We start from the raw sequence: 17,367 nt of genomic DNA on the forward strand, positions 1-17,367 counted from the left end.
AGAGCGCGTCTAGGCTATTTTCGGCCTAGTATATTCGCGTCGAGCTTGAGGGCCTTCGTCGCCGAACAACGGACTTCTCTACAACACCCAAGAACAGTTTAGGAAACGAAAGAGCGCTGTAATTAGCACCGCAGTCATGTCTGTATTGCATTTCAAAGTATATAAGGGTCGATGGGATGATGCCCTTCCACACGACATCACGAATCGACCAGCTAATTTCTGAGCTTCCTCTTTATTGCACACGTTTCCCTAGTTATCACGATGATACCACCGAAGTTTCTTTCTTTCTCATTTTTCGCCTGGGCGCCTTGACCCTTTCGCCAAAGACGGAAGTCCTCGCAGGATGATGGTATCTCTCTTCACGCCTGTTGTTCGCTGTCGTCACAAGCACCTCGAGCCATATATGCCGCCAGCAACTGCGGCATTTCAGAACGACAAGTTCGCCGCCTATGGTCTGCCGAATGGGTCCTTCTCCGCTTTACAGCTCGAGGCTTGCAATACAACAACCTTTGTCCCACGTTGTTCATCGCCTGAGGAGCATCCGCCACTCGTGCTATTCTCCGGTGCTCTCGGCACTTCGCGATTGATTTACAGCAGTATGCTACAATCTGTCGCTGCAGCTGGGTACTCGGTGGTCTCGATAGATCACCCCTACGATGCCGATTTTGTCGAATTTCCTGAAGGCACCACCGTCAAAGGAGCCGACATCGACAGCGATGCAGACATCGAGCTGGCACTCGCCACACGCGTGAGGGATATCGCCTTCGTACACCGACAGCTGGGAAATCAATCCTTCGTCAAAGCAGTTTTACCAGATTTTGACCGTGGGTATGGATACTCTGCCCGCAAGACAGCCATGGTGGGACACTCACTTGGAGGCGCTGCAGCGGCAGCTGCAGTGTTGGCTATCTCATCTATTCGCGGCGGCGTGAACCTTGATGGAACCATGTTCGGATCGGTCATCACATCTGGTCTGAAACGACCTTTCATGCTCATGGGCCACGAAAATAAGACGCAAGAAACGGATCCGTCATGGAAGGCGACTTGGACAAAGTTGACTGGGTGGAAGAGAGAGTTCGAGGTGGAGGGAGCTGCGCATTATAGTTTTTCGGACTTGCCGCTTGTCACTGAGGTACTTGGTCTGCAGGAAAACTTACCGCAGGAAGTTGGGCAGGTGTTGGGTACGATTGAGGGTTGCAGGATGTTGAACCTAACGGTGTCGTACGTTACGGCTTTCCTTGACTTTGTCTTGAAGGCTAAGCCTGATGGTAATTCGAACAAGATTGCGAACTTCTCTGAGGTAACTTTGCGCGCCGAGTGACAAGGGAACTTTCTGGATTCATCCCATTAGGAGCTCTCTGGGGAAATAAGTATATCAAAGTAATGGTAATTGGCACAAGAGGAGTATTAGAATGAGCGCCCTCATTGCCGTTCAGTCAGTCCAAGAACAGCCATCTCATTGAGCGCACCTATCGATCGAAAAACTCCAAAGTGATCTGCACGCGCGTTCCTTCCCTTTCCAGCTCCAATACGCGCCTCATCTCAGCCAGAATAGCCTCCTCAGTATCGCGCTCAGGCCGCTCAGACCTTGGCAAGACGATTGAGATCTTCTTCAGCCTCTCCAACAGTCGCAACGATACTAACGCATCGTGAAGGTCGCTGGTCAGAATAACGGGAACACGCGGTACACCGCGTTGCCTGGTGACCGCGTTGAAGCGAAGACGGACGCTTTGTATGTGTTGAATCTTGGTGTTCGGATGTGTGATGAATGCGGGAATCGCGTCTGCGCGACCTTGGAAGGTGTTGAGGGCGAACCACATGCCTGTCGTCTCCTGGTAGATTTGACGGCAAGTGCGTTGAAGTGCCAGCAGGAGAGAAACGTCATCGCTGTAGCTCCATTCATCCCCATCAATGTCGATCACATGATTCACATGATTCAATGGACCAACGTAGTACGAGATTTTGAAGGCTTTACACTGGTATGTCTTCAAGTGTTTCCGGATTGTGATGTCCTGGCCCCCGAGAGCGTATTCGTAGATCGCAGTGCGCAGTTCACCTGGCAGACGCAACAGTGTTGATTGCTCCTGATTCTCAGTTGTACTGCACAAACTTGTCAGAGCAACACTTCCTTCAAGACAGTACACATCATCTTACAGGTTATCATTGTATAGTCTCCGCATTCCCTTCATCAAATCTTCCCATAGAGGGCGTCGCCGCATGGCAGTGTACCCGATGCATGTGAATTGAACCATGCTGAAGCTCAATTCTCGTATCGAAAGTCCTGGGAAAATCTGATAACTGGCGAGAGAAATGAATGCGGGGTAAGTCAAAAGATGATGTGTGTAAACTACGAAAATGGATTGCAATTCCAAGGTTCACAAGCAAAATCTTTGTGACCCTGACCCTTACTCCAGAACCGATTCACTGACAGCCACCACACTCCAAGTGCGCTATTACGGTTTATCACAAATCCTCCCAAAGAATGTCGCCATAAGTCGTTTATCCCTTGACATATCCAATTTCTAGTCGTACCACCACTCACAGGGCTCTAATGATCGCTAATCTCCAAAGCGAACTCAACAGGCTAACCGACCCTACGTTCCTGGAAGACCATTCGCATCCTATTCAGCACTTTCTTCGGTAGCTGTGAATCCATGTTCTTGGCCTCGGTGTTGTAGCGGAAATGGATGATCTTCTCGTCCCCCTAACCGATGCCAGAACCATGAGCTGATAATAAGAATAGATAGTGACGTCAAGTACCATAGCCTTGTTGCCCGCAACTTTTATGTCGGTGGCCTTCAACTCGATGCGGGCAACCTTGACATGATGTAGACTGGGATGTCGCTCCATCATACCAGGACTGACAAGGACTGAAAGTTGGCCATAGAAGATGTTGAGCTTGTAGTATAGATCCTGTGTCTCGAAGCGGATCTGGCGGCACGTGTTGTAGATGGCAGTAAGTATAGCATGAGACAAAGCGAGGTGCTGACCAGAACCCCAGAGGCCTTTGCTCATGGATGTAGGGCTGAAGACGAGGCCGGCACCAGGATCGACGGAGCCGACCCAGATGATGTTGTCACCAATCTCATACTGGTCTATGCGGTTTCAGATCTCGGCTAGCAGGCTTAGGAAAGGCGATCGTTGTTGGTTGAGAGTAGTACTGTATTCAGAGTTAGGCTGCACATATTGCACATTTTAAGATGTTTGAAGGAGGACTTACATCCACTCAGTACTTTGTGCGCTTTTGTTCTTCCACATAGTTTGTAGAAAGTTGAACATGGCGAGGGGCTTAGATCGATCTGGAACTTGCTCGGTTTATGCAGAATCCGTGCAGAAGAGCGCGGACAAAGTGAAAGCAAAACAAATTCAGTAGGACTCTAAATGAAAAGATATTAAAATACGGTCTTTGGGTGAGTATTTTATTGGCCACCATCGCACTGGAGTGTTGCAATGTCAGCAGAAAAGACTTCGGTGAACAGATCAGGCCCACAATACTGAGAGAACTGTCCATTTCTCTATTTGCCTGTTGCACGCTCTAAGGTCGAACGTGGCAGCCTGAAATAGAATTTACGAAGAGATCTTCGGTCATAACAACGTCCACCCCGGAATCAATAGATCGCTACTACGTGGGCCGCATCGATTGCAGTAACGACGGATTCGAAGCCGTGTCGGCAGCTGTACTCAGAAACATCCCTACTCCCATACTCTTTGAACACGTTTGTGCCCCCGGATGGGGTCGACCAGGAGGACGATAGTAACTTCTTGATTAACAGTCTCTCATGGGCACAAGTTACAGTCATCAACCAGGTGGTCCTGAGTCTACAAACTTTCCTTGGTTCCTAGGAGTTTCAGATGGATCACTTCCAGGCGCTGGTGCGTAATCAAGAAAATCCGAAGGACAACTATGACTACTTCCTGCCAATGCGGAAGTGGATTGGCCTGAAGCGAGTTGTATTCGAGGTACAAGACCTGAAACGTCAAAAGGATCTCCCAAAAAGCGTCTTAAGAGCAATGCTTGGAGCCTCGATGGATGTGGAGATTGTCGTGAAAGAGATAGAACCAGAATTAGATTTACAGGAGAATGCTGAGTAGAGCGTTACACAAAAAGAACATTCAGGAACAACGAGCGAACGTAGGTGTTGGAAAGTATCAGAGGGGTCAATTGGCCCGCATCGCAGCGCGCCATGGAGGAAGGAAGGAAGGAAGGAAGGAAGGAAGGAAGCAAGGAAGGAGCCAAAGAGGGAGAAAGCATAGATGTGGGTTCAGAAGCTGGTTGCGTTGAACTTGTACCTGGTCCTGCAACACGGGTTGGCGACGTCTGTTGCACCGTCTCAAGAACTGCTGTGCCGTTTGTCCTTACGCCGGTCCCGAATCTAAGGTGCAAGCTAGTTGGCGACTACTATATTGACGGTAATACGAACGAAGAGGTCGTAGAGAAGACGGATAGTTGAAACGGATTGTTGGAACAGAGCGGTGGGAGGACGTTTAATCATTTAGGTTCGGGCCAATACCAGCCGCTCTTGCACATTCTACGGATACGTTCTTGCATCCGGCCAAAAGACAGGTACGACTCGTAGCACTTCTTTTCGCCTGCTATCTGAGACTTCTGCAGTAAGAGCAATCACAAGGTGGCAAATCATCGAAGATCACTTGCCACTTCCTTGCTTGCGCATACTCCTGGACAGCTTGCTTGAAAAGCCCAAGGCCGCTCCCTGATCGGAAGATGATCATTTTCAAATTTGAGAGGCTGAGGAGAGAAGATAGCGTTGAGTAAATGAAGCGGTAAGAACCGTAGTAGTCCATCTGTACGGTTCTGATGGCGTTGCGCTTCTTTTGATCGAGCAGTCGGATCCAAGGTGTCCAGTCGGAATCGCAAGTGTAACAGAAAATGTTCGTGCTATACAGCACAAGCTCTGTCTCAGCCTGGATAGTGCGACAGAACATGATCATGCTTCTGAAAGTGCTCATCGCGGCGCTACCTGTGTGATAGCGTGCTACACGCCCAGGTGTAACATCGGTTTTGCGGATATAGCCAGGTGTAATCAAATTGCCCCCAAGGGCAAACTCGTAGATGCGGACTCGAATCTCACCCGGCAAACGAAGGAGCGGAGACTGCTCCTGGTTGATAGTGATCCCGCGATTCTTTAGTACTGCCTCAATTTCGTGGGTGACGAATGGACTCACAGTGGACGAGCCGTCGCTTCCTCTTGCGCCCGAAGGCGAGCTCTAAGCCCCGCGTTTGATCTCAAAGGCCTCAAATCTGTTGATAGCTGCTTGTTGCCTTGGCCTGTGTGTTGATCGGTGGCAGCACGCTTCTTCTTGCGCATGCATGTCATGCTCATGATGGCGATGTTGATCGTATCGGAGTGTGGATGCAGAGTGAGCACGGAATGTTTTTATCGTTCTAAGTTGAGCTTACGTCACAAGCTGGCGGGTAGCGGTAAGCTAACGAAGTGAAGGAGAAGGCACAAAATGGCATTTCAACAGAGGTTCAGAGTCATGAACCATGTCATATCGTACCGCTTAACCTACTTTATGGAAGGCCTTGGTTTTGGTGTTCATTTGAAACAACCTTCCGTCCGTTTAATTGCGCCTTGCCAACAATGACCGCCTTCTCCGCTGGCTTCAATGCACGGAAGCTCTCCTTGATGAGGATTTTATCGACACTTAGCAGTCAACTATGCTCCAAACTGCTCGAGTTATGTTCTGCGCCGAGTCCTTCCAGTACGCTTCTAGAGGATTTGGGCATCTCGGATCGTTGCCCTTTGCTCCGCCTCAAGTCTGTCAACCCATTTTCGCAACAGCGGGTCAGGTTTGTACCTGAAGACATTTAGACGATACGGTAGAAAGCAAGTCTCTGCGCGGATGTCGCGCGCCGTCAAAGACAGGCCCTGCACCGATGGCCAAATGATTTTTGTTGCTGAGTAGGAAGTCAACGACACTGCCCATCAACTTACACTTTGACGTCTTCAAGTCCTCCATGATCGCTTCATCAAAGACTGCTACAATGTCGTGCGTATATTCCTATCTTTCGTGTCTACTGTCCCACTGACAGCTCTTCTAGTCCGTCCACAGGCCAGCCTACCTCACCATTCCTCCACCTCCCAGGTGAACGGCGTAACAAAATCTACGCCTATGTATTCAGCGGCACCTGCATCAGCATCGTCCATCAAGATGGTCAAATTGCCTGCTATGCTGACAAAAGTCTGAAACCATCCAAGTAAAGCTCCTTACCGCTATGACACCAAGGGCCGCACTCTATTTTGGAATCGCTGTCTTGGCGTCGCAGTTGAAGCAGTGGAGTGGAAGGAAGAGCCTGGAGGTATTCAGATCATTGACACTATGGAAGTAGGTCAAGATAAAGCGGCCACCCCCGTGCCAGGATAATGTTGCAGCCGTACGTCCAACGTTGCCACCACACCACACCTTACTTTCCTCACTCCACTGGTCTTCGAGTTCCACAGAAGGCGACCTGCCTCCAACAAGTTCGCCATGGCGAGCGTACCTGACCAAGTACCTCGTCTCCTTATCCTTCACTGACAGCAGTGACAGCACTTGCGCTCTCGCAGACCAGCCCGCTTCACCCCTACTCCGCTTACCAGGCGAGCTCCGCAACGAGATCTATTTCTACGTCCTCAGCCATTTCATCACTCCAAGCACCACCGGAGACGACAGAATCATCTGTTTGGCCCAGTTATTGGAGTTCCGAGAGATTCGGAGATGGGCCTTGCAGAGTGCCTCGGGCATTACGCCTTATCCAGAGCAATCGATACAGCTCCTTCTAGCTTAGAAGTATGGATCGAAATTTGGAATTCTTGCTGTCCATAGAGGAACCCGAAGGCTTCGGAGCACTATCTCGGAAGTAGCAAGAGGTCGTGGCAGATTGCTCGTTCAGTCTTCTCAGATTCACAAGAGCCTTGGAGGATGAGGAAGGATAAACTTTGAAACCGGAATATCTTATTACTTTTCGACATGTAAACAAATGCGTATACTACACCCATGCAACCTCATCCTCAACGCCAAGCAGTCGGATACCTCCAGGGTCCAACAAATGCACCCCTCGTATTTAATCTTCCTCCTCCTCACTATCCTCATCCATCCCCTCCGCAGCACTGACCTTAAATGTCGGCGCCTGATCGACTCCCAAGTACGAATCAGACACCAGATACAGCGTCAACTCATGCTCTCCCGGCTTCTCGAGCGTAAACTCCAAGCTCGTCTCCAACTTTCTCGGCACAGTAACCTTCTTGATCGCAAGCAGGGTATGTTCCTTCTGATCACCCACCACCAACCACCAGCTCTCGCTCTTCTCAGCGGGGTAGAACGGCGCATGCACGTCCGTCTTAAGCTCGTCGTCCTCATCGATGTTGCGCGTGATGCGTACCCTAAGCTGCGCTGGAGAATTGCTCGCAATGTCCTCCGGGTCGACGAGCTCGTGTTCAAGCTCGATGTTGGGGTAGTAGTTATTCGTGAAGTTTGCAATATCCGCCAGCTGTCGCTGATCGACGTCCAGCGCGGCGATGAGCTTCTTGTAGTCTGGGTTCTCGTCTTCGTCCATGGCGTTGATGAAATCGTCGACGTCAGTAATGCCAAATTTGGACGCCGCTTTGATTGTGTCGGTGTCAAAGTGCGGGATCTGCTTGAGCGGGGTGTCTTTCTGCCACATTGCTTGCACGACCATCTGCGAAAGCTCCATAGCGGACATAGCGTTCAGGTGAGCTTCGGACGAGAGCACATCGACGGAGGCGCTGAGGATGTTGAGAACCTTGCGGATGACGGTTTCTTGGTCCTTGGCGAGGTCGATGGGGAGCTGCATGCGGGAGAAGTGGGCCTGCAGAAGGACGAAGGCCTTGAAGTGAGGGGTTTCGAAGTTCGGGTCTTGCATCTTGTATGGCACGCGGTCGTAGATGCGCTGCAGGATGTGGTCTTCGTGGCGGCGGATCTGAATGTCTTCGAATTCGGTGGCGGCGGTGATGATCTCCAAAACGCCCTTGAGACTCGTTCGGCCGTTGAGCGACATCATGAGGGTCTGCATTGTGATAAAGGAGATGTTGTAGTAGGCTGCAATCATGCACGGATTGAGAGGTGTGATTGAGTCCTCGTCTTCGTCGTGCTCGATGAGGCTGGCTTCCGCAAGCTCTTTCAGTGTCTGCTCGACAAGCTCAGACAAGTGAGCGCTAAGGCCCTCATGCGAGGTGTCGTGAAGGTTGTAGTAGCTGGGGTTGGCTAGCAGACGGCGGTAGAAATAGGTGTACGTGGACCAGTCGACGGCCTCTTGAGTCGACTCGATCGTCTTTGCGCTAATCTCAGCAACGAAAGCATCGTGCAGGTAGTCGTGCAGATAACTCTCAATCGGCAGTGCCTCATTCAAGAACTTCTTGAAATAGTCACGCTTGACCGCAGGCAGCATAAGGACGCCCTTTGCCGACTTGTCCTGACCAACCCTGCCAGCCTTGCCGAACATCTGAAGGATGTCGCTGATGGGGTAGTCGACATAGCGGTGCTCGCGACCCTCAAAGAACTGAGTACCTTGAACGACGACTAGATGGGCGCTGCTGTCGATCTCCCAGCACGAGTTGCGCGAAACAATCAGAACCTGGATGGCACCGACCTTGAACAGATGCTGTACAGCCTTCTTGTCGAAAGAGTTGAGCGCCTCGTGGAAGTACCCGATACCGTGGGTCAGCGACTCCGCCAGTGACTGCTCGTTGATCTTCTCCAAGATGGGCTGAATGTCTTCTAACGGTGCATTGAGGAATCGATCATCGTTATCGTCCGCAACGGCAGCGGCGTACAAGTCTGCAGCAGACGAGCGGGTCTGCTTGCGGTTCGGTGTGAAGATCATTGCAGGCTTGTCTGGCGACATCTGTGTGATGGCAGTGTATGTCGGCCTGGCCATCGCCATCATCAACGATGGGAAGTGAGGAATGGTGAATGTCTGGATCTTCAACTCGAGAGGCACTGCGCGAACGCCGGGACTGAAGTTGTAGATAGTGTGCTTAGTGGCACCGATCCACTCGCCAATGTCTCGTGCGTTAGCTAGAGAGACGCTGAGACCAACGATTCGTAGCTTTGACTCGAGCTGGGCAGCCATAGCTTGCATACGCGAGACCACGATCTCGTAGACATGTCCGTTGGCGCCGCCTAGCATGTGAAGCTCGTCAGCAATGAGAAGAGCGACAGTCTGAACGTTTTTCCTTCGTTGCCATTGGCGCGATAGGGAATCCCACTGCGACGGGGTAGCGAGCACGAGGTCACCCTTCTCGAGGAGTCGCAAGTCCGCTGTAGTCTCGCCTGTGAGCTTGACAACATCCTTGCCACCACCAAGACCAGACAGGCGTGCATTCCAGTTCTTGTACTGGTTGTCGACAAGCTCTTGGAAGGGTGCAAGGTACACGATGCGGCCCTCGGCGTCGCTAGCCCAGTGTCGCAGTATAGCAAACTCGGCGCAGAAAGTCTTGCCAATACCTGCAGAAGCCCCAACGAGGACGTTGTCGTCGGTTGTGTAAAGCGAGTTGAAAACTTGTGTTTGAACCCGGTTGAAACGGTTGACGTCTTCGTACAGGGCCATGTATTCCTTCCTCTTCAGTGCCGAAACGGGTAGAGGCTGCAGGTCGAGCGTTGGTGTATGCGCTGGGAACTTGGCTGGCAGGATGAGCTTCTGGAAAGACACAGCAAGCTTGGTCTCTGAAGCCATCCATCGATCTGACAAGACGGTGATGAAATAGTTTGGCGGCATCGGCTCATCAATCGGCACTGTCAGTTCGACAAGATGCTCGTTCATCTCGCCTTGAGAGTAGTCTTTGCGGAGAATGAACTGGTCGTGAAACAAGATCTGCTCACCATCGCAGTCCTCGACAAGGATCCAGAAGGCCTCTGACGCTCCGTGGAGTGCATCATCCCAAACGAAGTCCGGTTTGATCGCAAGTTCCAGCTTGAGCAGTGACCTGGTGACTGGTCGAGGTGTCGCTTCAATCTCGAGACGGGGGAACTTCTCGACGAGCTGGCACACGACCTTGCCAGCCTTGGGCATACCCAGGAGCTCGCCCATGCTAGGTGGATCGAGTCCGAAGTAGCTTGACCAGTTGACGTCGATTCGCTCAGCCTTCTGTACGATGTCGCGAGGGCAGGTAGGAAACTGTCGTAGAGGCGTCATGGTAGGCCACATGCGCTTCTCTGCCATCTTGCACATGTCGAGAGCAAGCTTTGCGACCTGCGACCATCCCTTCTTCAGACATATCTCAAAGATTGCGCGCAAGATACGGCCCGCAGATTGTGTGACGTATACAAGGTCGGCCATGAGGGCGAGACCCTCGAGCTTGAGTCGCGAGATGTACGCTTGTAAGAGAACATTAATCTTTGCCTGAGCTTCCTCGACGCCCTCCTTGACAGGGATGGGCACACGTCCAAGGAGTTTGGCAAGTTCGAGCTTTTCGTCCTGACGAACCGGGATGTACTTGAACTCCTCACTCAAAGCGAATACTCGGAACAGCTCGATGGCGGTGATACCAGGCTGAATGTGTTGGTTGTACGTCATCATCGAGTTGTGCGAGATGTAGTAGTGAGACGCAATCCTTCCAAGCTCGGTGGCCTGGAGTGCTCCGGTCTTCCTGTCGTACTTGATCAGACTGCACTTCTCTAGGATGTGTGCTGCTGCGTGAATGAGATCCACTCGTCTTTGTTCCAAAACTGTATCGTTCTCGTACTCCGGACCAACTCGGTAGAGGGCTGGCGATCGCAGCATTCGGACGAAGAGGTATGTGTAACCTAGCCAGTCAACGCCCTCGTCTCGGTTACGGACGTTGCCCAACACGATCTCAGCATTGAGGTTGTCAACCAACTTGCTGACAAGTTGCGACTCGATGGGCAGTTGCTGGTTCAGCAGCGACAGGTAATACTGGATCTCAGCTTGTGTTGTGATGATAATACCTTCTCCGTAGGTATCGTACTGGGGACGACCGGCACGACCCAGCATCTGCAATACGTCCTGCGGGCTGAGCTCGACCCAGCTACCCTTCTCGGGCGAGTAGACCTGTGTACCCTTGATGATGACGGTGTGGGCTGGCAAGTTGACACCCCAGGCCAACGTTGCCGTACAGACAAGGACCTGAATGGAGCCATCGGCGAAGAGATCTTCGACTGTCGAACGGTCCGCTCGCGACATACCAGCGTGATGGATACCGAAACCGTAGGGCATGAGGTCCTTGAGATCAGCGTTCTGAACGGATTCCGACTCTTCTCTCAAGATTTCTCGGCTAGCAGCATCTGACCTCAGGATCTTGCCTATTGTCTCTTCCTCTAGCGCCTTATCACGAATATGCTTCGCGGTCTTGGCTGTCTCTTTTCGCGAATGGACGAAAATCAGCATCTGGTTGCGGTGTTCGCCAACCTGCTCGAGAACTTTCGTGTAGCAGACATCATTCATAGCCTTCAACTGCTTGATAGCCTTCTTGTCTGTGACACCGATGAACTCCTGCTTCAACGGACAAGGTCGGAATGTGCCGTCGAAATGGAAAAGGCCCTTGTCTACATCAACTCGGAGGAAGCTTGCGACATCTCGATAGTTGGGCAGCGTAGCACTGAGACCGACGATGCGGACATGGTCACCAGTCTGCTCGCTGCGGCGAAGCGTTCTGCTGACAATGCTCTCAATAACCGGACCACGCTCATCGTGAAGCAGATGAATTTCATCGATACAGATAAGCTTGACGAGGTTGATGTAGCTGGTATCGGTGGCTTTGCGAGTGATGACGTCGTATTTCTCAGGGGTGGTAACGATGATCTGAGTCTCGGCGATTTGCTGTTTTGTCAGTTGGCGATCACCAGTGAGCTCAGAGACCTTGATACCGTAGGGCTCCAGACGCTTGCCGAAGTTGCCCACCTGTTCAGCGACCAGAGCCTTGAGGGGAGCGATATAGATGATCTTGAAGTCGTCAAGCGCAATTTCGCCGGTTTTGGGGTCTCGGTGCTTGCCAATCTCGCGAAGCATGGTCAACATGGCAACATTCGTCTTACCGGATCCGGTAGGGGCACAAATGAGCATGTTGCCGTCATCGTTGAACGCTGTGGGAAAGCACTTCGTCTGGATGCGGTTGAGTGACTTGGAGTTTCCGAACCCTACACGGGCCCAGTCTGGAAGCTCAGAAGTGGGCATTAGTCGCTCGTTCGGATCGCGCTTCGCTTTTGGTGCAGGGACGTGAATCTCTTCATAACCCTTGAACTGTCTTCTTGTCGACCCTTGAGGCAGCTTAACGCTAGGGTTGGTCATGAGATGGTTGCCCTGGTCAAAGACGATGTTGTCGAGGTTCACCAGACGGCTGTTGGGCTGCATCCCACCGACAATGCCATCCGGCTTTGATGCGTCTTCCATATCCACGTCTCTCGAATCCGAAGCGCTGAGGGGCTTGATGTTGAACTTCATCTTGCCCTGTCCTGCGTCTTCTGTCTTTACGCCAGTTTCTCTTGCACGCAGCTCTTGGAGGATCTGTTGCTGACCCGCAGCCCTCATCTCCCGCTCAACAACTGTCCGCTCGTCTTTGTCTTCCGCAGCACGTCTCCATCGTGTTACCCAGACAACTCTGTCGCGGTTCAGGACGAGTTTTGCGACAAGCTCATGGTGCTCGTAATCGAAGAGTTCCATGAGGTCATTCTCAATTTCACGCAGCTCCTTCTCCTCGCCGTCTTCTGCGACACCTGCCAAGATCTGTAACGCGTCTCGTGTCTTCTCTTGCTGTGTGTGCGCATCCTCGTAGACTGCTCCGATCTGCCGTTGTAACCAGTACGCGTCGATCTCGTGTGCGGGTATCAACTTGTCTGCGCCGTCCTTGCGATCTGCTGAAGCAGCAACATCGCCCTGAATGACCATCTCTTCTGTGTCTGCAAAACCTCCGTCCGCATCCTCCTGGTCGATTCCGATCTGCTCAACGGCCGTTTCCTGCTCGTCTTCTTCGTCTGAGGTGTCGGCGTCGCGAACTTCGAAGTTCTGCGCCTCTTCGTCGTCCTCCTCGTCGTCGAACACAACGGCTACACCCTGATTGCCGTCATTTTCAGCGCCATCAGCGTCTGCCATTGCCTCGTCGCCGTCCTCGTCGTCGTCCTGCGCATCGTAGTCTGTGATCTTCTTGCCGAGGTTGACCAGCTCATTGAACTCTTTCGCGCTCATTGAGCTACCGAGGAGGTCGTCCACCTCTTTCTTCTTGTCGAAGTCCTTCATGGTGTCGTCCTTCAGATATTCGAGGACCGCATCGGCGGCACTTCTGGTGGTCGACACGGAGACATCTCCGAGAACCTTGCTCACGATGGTCGTGATGAGCTCGAATGTGTTACGTGTCGCTGGTGTTCGCGGCCGGTAGCGGAGACCTTCGATGTTGAAGTCTGCAGCAGCCGTAGCGCCAAAAGCGCTTGTTCCGTCGTCCCTCTTTCGCTTGCGCTGCTCGCGTTCGAGCACGTCGCTACCCTCTGTGAGACTCCCCCGTTCGAGGCCTAACCCCTTGGGCTTCTTCGCCTGTGTGGGTGCCTTGTCTTGCGCAGTCCTCCCTCCCATGTCCCGGATGTTGATGCGACCCGCGAGTGATTCTGGATCACCGGTGTGTTCATCGGGGCGGCGCGAAGTAAAACGACGGTCCGCCTGGAGGACCAGGTTGGACATCGCCGCATACTTGAACTGCGCGAGGTTGTTGGGGTTCTGCGCCATAATGCCGGTGTTGTCGCGTCTCCTGCGCTTTGCGCGTTCTAGCTGATGCCGTGTAGTGGCGTGTGGCGACGGTTGGCTCCACACGTATGAGATCCGACTGCTATTATGTACGCGCAGTGCCTGAAGAAGAAAGGTCGTGGGTATAGAGAGTGGATTGCGGGGCGCGCCCTGCGTTGAATGGGCAAGTACGTGCGGCGACCGAGAACTTTTATGATGAAGCAAGCTTAGGTCGAAGCTCAAGGCCGACACGGTCACGTGAGCAAAATCAAACCCTCCACGTCACTTGATGCGAGTGCGATCTCATGGCCATATCACTGTGCTCTGGTTATGACTCATTGAATTGGCATCACATCATCATTCTAAGACGATTTGAGCTGGTGGTAGGGGCACTTGGGTATCAGCATTAGAAATAAAACTAGACGCAACGATCTGAAAGCATCGAACGACCCTGGATATCATCGCTGGAAAGGAGCCCCTCGCTGTGCTCTCATTGCTCAGAAAGCATCCTCGTTTGGGCATTCTGTAACGTCGTGGCCCTCGTTCTCGCACAATGCGCACCACTTGTCTGGATCCGCCACAGCAGCGCCTTTTGGCGGCACTAGTGAGGAGTTCGAGTGGTTGAAGGATGGAATGGGCAAGGGTGTCGTGGGAGCGTTGCCTGGTGATTTTGTTGGTGTCAAGCCTGCAGGTCGAGCATGGTCGGAAGACACTGAGAGGTTCCTCGGTGCGTCAACGACACCATCCTTGCCGTTGTGGGATCCGGCGTCCTTTTGCGCCGCGTCGCCGCCCATAGCGGAGCAGTTGAGAATGTCGTGGCCTCCAGTCTCGCAGATCTCGCACCAGAGAACACTATCGGCGGCAGATGAGCGGCCATCTGACTCGACCATAGGCTCCAGAGTCGTAGGTGGTTCGCAGCGTGCTGGTGGTGCAGCTCGCCAGCTTCCAACAGTGTCCTTTGAATCTCTTGCTGTCGAGTGCGGCCCCTGCTTCATTGTGTGTTCGGAAACGGCATTGCTAATGACGCTCTCGCGCTGCGCAGGGGTCCCAGTCTGGCCCTTCAGCTTCTCAATCTCACGTTCCAACTCCTCTTCCCGGTAGGCCTTTCTCTCTACAAGTCCGCGCAGCTCCTCCTTCTCGCGCTCGAGGCGCTCTGCGGTGGCTTGTGCAGTCTTGAGCTCCTCAGGGTCGACAGAGGAGCCCTGTCGCGAAAGAGGGGAGCGGCCATGGTCTTCGGGAACGCCGGAGCTCAAGGAGTGGATAATCGCCTTCAGCCCTCTGATCTCGTCGTCTCGCTGTTCGATTTCTCTCTGCCCGACAGGTGCTGGCCCGTCGACCATAGTGTTGGCGTTCTTCAATACCTCTGCGGCCTTCTCGCGCTCCCGCCGTAGTTCAGATCGACCGCGTTCGACCTCTCCCCTCAGGAACTCCACTTCGCCCCGAGCTTCAGCCTCACCTCTTCGAGCATCCTCAAGGCCTTCTTCGAGCTCTTGTACCAGCTCTTCGAGTTGCTTCAGCTGCATCGCGACAGTCTCGACGTCTTCATTGCGAGAATGCAACTCCATCAACTCTGCCTGTAACTCGTCGACTTTCTTCTCATAGACTCTTTCAGTCTCCGTGCTCGCGAGCTCCAACGTGTCGATTGTGCTTCGGAAGTCTGCTCGATGCGCATCGAATTCAGCTGTGAGCATGGCAATTTTGTCATTCCTGTCCCTCAACATAGACCGCAGTTCCCGCACATCGCTGGACTCAGCAGGTTCGCGCTCGAAACCGCCCTCGGGCATGAGGCTCTGGATCTCTGCTAGTGTAGCTTCCATGTCAGTGAGTGCGGTTGCCTGCTCTTCAAGCTGCTTGTCGCGCTCTTGTATGATCTTATTCAATCGCTGAACCTCCGCATTTGGAGTCGAAGTCGGCCGGCTACCCATGCGACTAGACTTGAAGTTCGCCATGGAGTCGTTGCTGGTACGTACCGCATCGTTTGGAGTAACCTCGCCGTCCTCATCAATTGTATCATGTTGGCCAAGGCGAGAGTTGGTGTTGCGGGAGTACGGTCTTGAGGGAGGGCCTGGAGTTCGCGGCTTCTGCACTCCAGCAGCGCGCGGAGGCGCGGGGCTAGCGAATCTCGGTGGAGCTCCAATGGCGCTCTTCGAGAATTGGGCGGGTGTGACACTGCCGCTTCGGCCCGGTGTTGGAGGAGCCAGATTCGAGGCTTTGCGCAGCGGGGACTCGGGGCGTGGTAGCGAAGGACGTCGCGCACGAGCGCCAGGGCCGAGAGACTGTGAGAATTTGGATTTGGGCACCGAGGGTGTGTTTGGACTGAAGTTGGGCTTCTCTGTGGTGGAGAGGCTGAAGTTGTTGTTCGCGTAGGAGGGGGTGGTGGGTGTAGGCGGAAAGTCGTCTGAGGTGCCTGATGAGCGCTTGAGTGCGCGATGAACAGGCAGGAATATGCCAGAGCCAGGAGTGTTGGTTGTGAAGTACTGCGTGCCCTCGACCGCGCCATCGTTCTTGCCGCGCGATGCAAAAGCCCTGCTCAGTTCGACGCCTGCAAAGACACCCTTCTTGCCACGAATGCTGCCGACAAACCTGACAACACCGTGCATGCCACCCGGCACATCCACCAAATCGCCAATATCGATATCTTGTCCGTCGGCCATGCTGTTGGGAGAGGGCGATGCGCCGCCGGTGAGTGCGCTGAGAGAGGCTTGTCGTGCAACCGAGCTGGCGGAGAAGGATAGGTTAGGGGACGACTCTGCCGGTCGTAGGTTTGGCCGTAGACGGCGCGGGGTGCTAATGGAGCTACCAAAGCCTGACATATTGGCTTGAGTGCGCGACGCTGTTGCCGTTGAACAAGGTTTCGTGTATCGTGGTTGCCATGTATTTGTTGATTGTGCAGGGGTGAGGGAGAGTAGCGGCGGTTGCGGCCCAAGCAACCATCAGTCAGCGAGGAAGATCCTTGATACTTGAACCATACAAGCACACCTTCACGGCCATGTTTGTTTACACTCTGTCTGCTGCAGCACACTACACAAGTCTGCATTGGTATATAGAGATGGTTCGCATACTCAGAGAACCACTCAGATCTTGCCATGACGTCTCCAGGTCTGAGTCGCGGACGCTACAATCTGGGGCCGTGACACGAAGCCTGTGCTTTCGACGCGGGATGGGTGCATACCAAGCGTTCGCTGCCGAGCAATACAACTGCTGCTACGATCAGGAAGCCTTGTAGAAGGCAAGGTCATGGAACCTATCGTCAAAGCAATCAAGGAGCAGGGTCATTCGAAGATGTATGGAGGCCGAACTTGGTAAACACGCAGTCAACAATAGCTGCATGCATGGCGTCCTTAGCCTTCCACTCTTTGATGCAGACGCGACGCGAACAGAAGCACTCTTACGCGTACTCACGTGGCAACTCTCTTCTCCTTCTCTCCCCAACCGAGCAGCAGCACTCACCTTGGGAGGACGGGAGCCCGCTGTGGGTCAATCGAGCTATGAGCACAAATCTCAAAGTGAATCTGGGGCGCTCGAAGATCATTGCCCGCTGACTACGCTCATTATGTTCATTGACGTGCAACAGGACCTCGAAACCTGGAACGCCTCCAGAGGCTGCCCAGGAGTTTGATTTCGATCAATCATGAACGTGTGTTCGTTGATGTTAGTCTGTGCATTCTTCGCGTTTG

The 17,367-nt window shown here is 53.0% G+C and overlaps 5 protein-coding genes across 5 annotated transcripts; 1 reads left to right on the forward strand and 4 right to left on the reverse strand.

The window, feature by feature from the left end:
* Positions 1 to 102: 102 nt before the first annotated feature.
* On the forward strand, positions 103 to 1,400 carry BU25DRAFT_414999 (uncharacterized protein). The gene has a single exon (XM_033707432.1). It carries the CDS (start codon positions 344 to 346, stop codon positions 1,319 to 1,321), a length of 978 nt encoding a protein of 325 aa, XP_033556942.1. The 5' UTR covers positions 103 to 343; the 3' UTR covers positions 1,322 to 1,400.
* A 69-nt stretch (positions 1,401 to 1,469) lies between these two features.
* BU25DRAFT_462610 (uncharacterized protein) lies at positions 1,470 to 2,252 on the reverse strand (the record flags this gene model as incomplete). The annotated part of the gene is made up of 2 exons (XM_033710534.1): positions 1,470 to 2,100; positions 2,155 to 2,252. 2 exons carry the CDS (start codon positions 2,250 to 2,252, stop codon positions 1,470 to 1,472), a joined length of 729 nt encoding a protein of 242 aa, XP_033556943.1.
* A 332-nt stretch (positions 2,253 to 2,584) lies between these two features.
* BU25DRAFT_494832 (uncharacterized protein) lies at positions 2,585 to 4,968 on the reverse strand (the record flags this gene model as incomplete). The annotated part of the gene is made up of 3 exons (XM_033711806.1): positions 2,585 to 2,704; positions 2,761 to 3,095; positions 4,626 to 4,968. The coding sequence occupies 3 exons, from the start codon at positions 4,966 to 4,968 to the stop codon at positions 2,585 to 2,587; spliced, it is 798 nt and encodes a 265-aa protein (XP_033556944.1).
* Positions 4,969 to 6,984: 2,016 nt separating this feature from the next.
* On the reverse strand, positions 6,985 to 13,879 carry BU25DRAFT_415000 (Sec63-domain-containing protein). Its single transcript, XM_033707433.1, has one exon. The coding sequence runs from the start codon at positions 13,691 to 13,693 to the stop codon at positions 7,067 to 7,069; it is 6,627 nt and encodes a 2,208-aa protein (XP_033556945.1). The 5' UTR covers positions 13,694 to 13,879; the 3' UTR covers positions 6,985 to 7,066.
* A 177-nt stretch (positions 13,880 to 14,056) lies between these two features.
* BU25DRAFT_415001 (uncharacterized protein) lies at positions 14,057 to 16,633 on the reverse strand. The gene has a single exon (XM_033707434.1). The coding sequence runs from the start codon at positions 16,501 to 16,503 to the stop codon at positions 14,188 to 14,190; it is 2,316 nt and encodes a 771-aa protein (XP_033556946.1). The 5' UTR covers positions 16,504 to 16,633; the 3' UTR covers positions 14,057 to 14,187.
* Between the last annotated feature and the right edge of the window lie 734 nt (positions 16,634 to 17,367).

The sequence above is a fragment of the Macroventuria anomochaeta genome (genome assembly GCF_010093625.1).
Source record: "Macroventuria anomochaeta strain CBS 525.71 unplaced genomic scaffold BU25scaffold_42, whole genome shotgun sequence".
NCBI lineage: Eukaryota > Fungi > Ascomycota > Dothideomycetes > Pleosporales > Didymellaceae > Macroventuria > Macroventuria anomochaeta.